This window comes from Octodon degus, unplaced genomic scaffold (genome assembly GCF_000260255.1).
Source record: "Octodon degus isolate 3935 unplaced genomic scaffold, OctDeg1.0 scaffold00297, whole genome shotgun sequence".
NCBI classification, from domain to species: domain Eukaryota; kingdom Metazoa; phylum Chordata; class Mammalia; order Rodentia; family Octodontidae; genus Octodon; species Octodon degus.
This window is the reverse complement of record NW_004524873.1, coordinates 1,777,778-1,783,617: the sequence shown is the minus strand read 5'-3', so window position 1 is coordinate 1,783,617 and position 5,840 is coordinate 1,777,778. Positions and strand designations below refer to the sequence as shown.

The 5,840-nt window shown below is 36.5% G+C and overlaps 1 protein-coding gene across 2 annotated transcripts in view; it reads right to left on the bottom strand.

Moving 5' to 3' along the window:
- Kiaa0368 (KIAA0368 ortholog) overlaps positions 1-5,840 on the bottom strand; it is a 143,892-nt gene that overhangs the window by 5,891 nt on the left and 132,161 nt on the right. For both annotated transcript variants that reach the window (XM_004647268.2, XM_023707544.1), the window contains 7 exons: positions 5,324-5,415; positions 5,179-5,245; positions 4,821-5,015; positions 3,843-4,051; positions 2,918-2,961; positions 2,629-2,821; positions 1,140-1,278 (listed from right to left, as the gene is read on the bottom strand). In XM_004647268.2, the coding sequence (XP_004647325.1) occupies positions 1,140-1,278; positions 2,629-2,821; positions 2,918-2,961; positions 3,843-4,051; positions 4,821-5,015; positions 5,179-5,245; positions 5,324-5,415 (939 nt within the window). The remainder of the gene's footprint in view (positions 1-1,139; positions 1,279-2,628; positions 2,822-2,917; positions 2,962-3,842; positions 4,052-4,820; positions 5,016-5,178; positions 5,246-5,323; positions 5,416-5,840) is intronic.

Genomic DNA, 5,840 nt, shown 5'->3' with positions numbered 1-5,840 from the left:
AGGATAGATATATAGTTACATTCTCTTAATGAATAGAATGATTTGTTCTAATGGTGTTTGTAAATAGGATGTCAGGTCCGCATCTTGTACAGCAATTAACCACTAAGAAGAATGTATGCAGTGTGTTAATTATTGAAACTGTCCTACCGACTTGATTTGAAACTGTCTCATTGCTATTTATCAATAAAATTATGGCAAAAAAAAAAGAAAGAAAAGAAAATATAATTTCACAAAAGAATCACAGGTTCTAAGAAAATCCAAGTCTGATTTTAGATACATGAGTCATGAATAATCAAAAATGTTTTTTATAACATCTGAGAATATTAAAATGTTTAGTGAGACACATATAGACCCAGAACAAGGCTAACAAAGAGTAGTATCAGCACAAGTTTGAGCCCCAGCAAGCAGTGTACTATTATCTAATCCTTTAGAAATATATGCCCAAATCTGAAAAATCTCTCAATCATGACTTTCTCAGTGAAAAAGACTTCACTTGTTTCCTGAAGATCTGGCAGCAAGGTCATTCATTTTTAAACGAGTTAAAAGAGACTCTACTAATAAATGATATGAATTCGTCAGCAAAGGGCTAGTATCACAAAGACTAAGTGAAAAATTTTATAGTCAAACAATCTGTATAAAATGTCTAATAATTATTACAAACTCAACTAAGTCACCCCAAATTCTCAAGTTGGAAGTTCTAAACCTTCACACCTCAGAATGTGACTATATTAGAAGACACACTCTTTAAGGAGGTTGTAGAAGTGGGCCCTGGTCCAACTGATGTCATTACAAGAATAGGACAGAGACACAAAGAAAAGCCCTAGGAAGCAAAGGAGAGAAACCTTGGAATAAATCATCTTTGTCAACACCTTTATCTCAGACTTCAAATTGTGAGAAAATACATTTCAACTGTTTAAGCTGCCCAGTTGGCAATACTGTATTTTGTTTTAGTAACCCTAATAAACTAATACAATAATCAGTGAGATTATTTGGTGCTGCTGGAGTAAAATTTATATTGAATAATTCTTACTATTAATCAGGTTCTGCAAAAAACAATTATCTGCCATACAGAAAACTTATGCTTTTATTAAGTAACTCCTTGTTATAGCACTTCTCCAAATGCAGGTTCTGGCACTTACGTTGGGTCTCCTCACTCCGAGGCCAGGCTTTGCCCAGACTTTCAAAGGCACCCAGCACAGACTCCAGTTGCAGCTCCCTTTCCTTTTCATTGTCATCTTCAGTTTTAGATGTCCGGACTCCCATGCTTTCAAGTGAGTTCTAGCACATACCAAGAACAGGAAAACAAAATTTAACATATTCAGATTCAAAGTTACAGGTACACCATCAAAACAGCCAGGATAACAAGGTAGATATTGGCCATGAACTAAATAATAAATTACCCACCATTTTCTATTTGTAATAATAATTTGAATAGAAATACTAAATCTCTAATAATATGGAGAATATTTTTTTAAAAAACTGTAAATAACAGCCAAAGACAGTATGTATGTCATGTTTGAGTTCATCCTAAACAGACCTACATCAGAATAAAAGAATTAAAGATGGAAATAACTTTAATTCAAATCCTAAGCTTTCTTAATAAACCAGGAAATAGGCCAGAAGTGACTCATCCAGCCACTGAGTGATATGATCAACTTAAAACTCAAGTATCCCAAATCTATAACTATTATTGTGCAACAAAAATTAAGATGTTATTACTGAAAGAAAACAACCATCAATCAGCAGCCATATAAGATAGTAAAACACTATTTAAAAGATTTCATGCTCCACAAATAAATAGGTAAGCTAAATCTTTCTATTTAGTACCCAACTTTTAAAAATTCATTTCATTTTCCAAATAAAACCAGCCTTTTAGTATAATGCAGAGGCAATACACGTTACATGCGGGGCTACTTGTCTTCACTCTAGAATGACGGAGAAGGAAGACTGCACATATTTGCAAGACAAACCTCATTATGACAAAAACTGTTGATTCACCACAAATCAGCTTTCCTCCTATGGATAGAAAATGGACATCCAGAATAAACGCTGGCTATCTTTCCTAACCTGTTCAGCTAACAGGTATGTGCATGTGGCTAGGTACCAGCCAACTGGACTTAAGTGAAAGTGCCTTGTAGCAGTTTCCAATACTTCTTTGAAGAGATAAATGACTTGCATGCTGTGGTTTCTTATCCTTATTTCATCTCCTCTGCCATCTGCCTGGAACACAGACACCCCATGGACCATGAAGATGATAGTCATAACTCTTGCAATGGCAGAGATGAGGCCTATAAGAACCAGCATCCCTATCCAGGCATGAGGGTACACACCTGTGATCTCAGCACTTGGGAAGCTGAGACAGAAGGATCACCTTGAGATCAAGGACAACTTTAATTACATAGTGAGACCCCTATCTCAGAAGAGAAAAGAACAGAACAGAACCAAACCAAAAACTAAAGCCTTTGTGAGATTCCTGTTACAAGAAAAATAAACTTCTATTTTGTGTGAAGCTATAGTATTTGGGGATTTTTCTGCTACTTATAGCTAATTTAATCCTAATGAAGCATACAATTAGAATACTTTTTTTTTAATTTTAAGTATGAACTGGAACTTATAGGCAATCATTACCTTCTTGATAAGAGGTATGACGATGTTAGAAAATTCCTGGAATCTGTCTTCTTTGGTGGCCTTCAAAACATCAGCCGTACAGCTAATTGCTACAATCTTGTATTTGAGATTCTCTCGGCAGCACTCCTTCAGAACAGCTTGAAGAATTTCATTTGTGCTGGGCTGATTGGGCACAGACTTTTCCAGCTCTGTACTACAGGATCCACATAAAAGCATCAAAATGGTTAATAAGAGCTGTAATTTCCAGGTTTGGTTTAAGAAGTGGAATCTTCATTAAAAGAACATTTACCTGCAAGCTGTCACCACACAGGCAATAGCTTTCAGTAGTTCTTCCTAAAAGGTTGAACGAAGGAACTGCATTAAGCCTAGACATATCACTCTACACACTGTGACAATAAAAATTAACAAATTCGTATAATCTTTAATGCACTTTACTAACACATCAACTTTTATCCCAAGTTATGAATTCAGGATAATTATCTTCACCTCCATTTCATAAATGCCTGAAGAACTAATTTGACCAACATCAAATAGCAGAAATATCAACCATAAAATTATGATTTCATAATAGAAATAGAAATAGTCCAGTACTATTTCTCCAATACAGCACTAGCCACTAGTGACCTTTACAAAATGAAGAAAATCACTGCATGTTGCCACTGCCTCATGTTCCTCACTGAGTGTTCACTGAACGTATTTTACTACAGCCCTTGGATAAAAACTGTCTCTTGGGACAGGAAGATGGCTCAGTAGAATAAGCACTTGCCTGGCAAGCGCAAGGGCCTGAGTTCAATCCCCAGTTCCACAAAAAAAAAAAAAAAAAAAATGTGTGTCTCATTCACTAGTCTCAAACATAAGCAACTTCAGGCCTACTATTCAAAGCAGCTCACCTTTCTACTCAATTTTATATATGCCAAATCCTGCCTTCTCCATGCAAAATGGTGACTACTCAGTTTAAGAGCTAACCTCAAAGGCTAAATATGCTGAAAATATCAATCTCCCACATTACAGTACATCAATCAAGAGCACAATGGCTACACTTTGAAGTGAAATATAGTTAAGCACACAGAGTTTAAAAACACATGCCTAATGGCTAGGAAATACAGCTTACAAAAACTGTATCAAATCATACAAAACTAGATTATTTTTATCAAAAATGAAAGATGCAGTCTAACATCTCTCAAGAAACCTTATTTAGCTGGGCATTCATTTACCTTTCCTGCCCACGTTCTTCCAGACAGGCCTTGAAGCAGGGCACTTAGTACCATTCCCAGATGTGGAGGCACTAAAGAGCTGGTCTGCTTTGCTATCGATGCCATTGCAACTGCACCCCGGGCTTTCATCTTCCAGGACTGGGACTGTAAAGCCTTCTGTGTCATGGTGATCAGCTCTGGCAGATACAGCCGAATACCGCCAAAGGACCCTATGGCCAAAAAAAAAAAAAGAAAAGAAAAGAAAAGAAAAGAAAAGAAAAGACAAGACTGAAATACCTCTTAAAAAGTAAGAAAAATTATCTAGGTACAGCAGTACATGCCTCTAATCCCACCACTATCTGAGGCCGAGGCAAGAGGATCATAAGTTCACGCTTAGCCTGAGAAACATAGCAAGATTGTCTGGAAAAAAAAAAAATTTAAGGGGATAAAGGGAACTGGACTATAGAACAGAGGGAAGACCATGAGTTCAACTCCCAACAATAAAGAGCAAAAGAAGAAGAGTGAGTTGATTTTTCTATGTCTGAAAAAAGTCAGTTACCAACAGTCTAAATTAGCGACTGTTCTTAAACATACCACTTTCTCAGAGGAAGAGCAAGTCGGTCATGGGTGATATGACCTCATTTAAAAACTTGGATGTGCTCCCAGGTAGGAGCAAATACATTATCATCACCCATAAATGTGAGCCAAGATAAGTACATCTGAGAAATACTGCTCTAAAATAATACTCTTAAGCAATACTAAATCGTGTTTGTACTATCAATTACAATGAAGCTCTACTTCGTATGAGCAGAGTTCATCTTCTCTGCATGGGCAGGAATGAGTAAAACACAAGAGTTCTGAGTGCTAACCTTAGAAATCTGATTGGGCTTAAAATTTCTTCAATACATAACTACAGAGGAATTTATGTATAAATAACATAAGACACTCCAGCTGTGGTTCCAAAGAAGCAGGTTTAATTCTCAGGCACTGTTTACTAACCAGGCACATTTTCCTGCCATACTTCGGTCCATAAGTTACATTCTTCTTCTTTTTCAGATTTCTCCTCATCAGCAATTTCATGCATGCCTAGAAATGCTAATGGCAGGACTTCTTTGGCATGGTTCTTCAATACATCAGGGCTGTATCGTCCAATTGCATGAATAGTCAAAGCACAAGATGTCTTGTAGATGGGTTCTGAAGAAAAGAAACCAAAATTTTTATGTGTGTACTATTTCTTAGGGCACTGATCAAAAGACTATTACAAAGTGTGTGCTACAACAACACAGATACACAAAATCAATTAGAAAAGCTTCTAGCAAAGCACAGAAAATCCCAGAGGTTAAGAGAAAAGAGGTACCTTCTTTCTCCATATACCAGCCACTGAGCTTCTGCAACAGTTTTTCAGTACTAGTATCCCGTGAGGTCTGAAAAAGAAACAATTCTAGTAATCTCCTTGTAAGTATCCAAGAGTTTTATTTTACTAGATAAGAACTTCAACTTACCCGAACTAAATGGCCCATAGCAAATGCACAGGATTTCTGAATCACACTGTTTCGATCTGTCAGGCCACTAAGCAAAGCACTCATAAGTTTTCCTAGGAGAAATAAAGGGGAAAAAACCCTCATATTTATTGTTTTGCTCCCTTTTTTTGGACCCCCTCCCCACAAAACTATAATACTGTAAATGTATGATTTACTTCATAGCAGTGTTGATGTTTGAATTTGAATGTATACTATTTTACTTCCTTCACTAACTGTAAAATTAAAAATTAACCTAGGTACAGAAGAAGAAAACAGCAAAAAATGAGAGCTAGATAGATCAAGTTTATTAGCCCAACCTAGGAGCCAATCTAATAAGAAACAAATGCTGATGTAAAATTAGCTACAAATGGTGAACAAGTCCTACAGAATGAGAGATATCTCCTTATGCTGCTAAGAAACAATAAACTTCCTATAGACAAACAGATTAGGCAAGGGGGTATGACGGGAACAAAAGCACACAGCATCACAAGCAGATCTA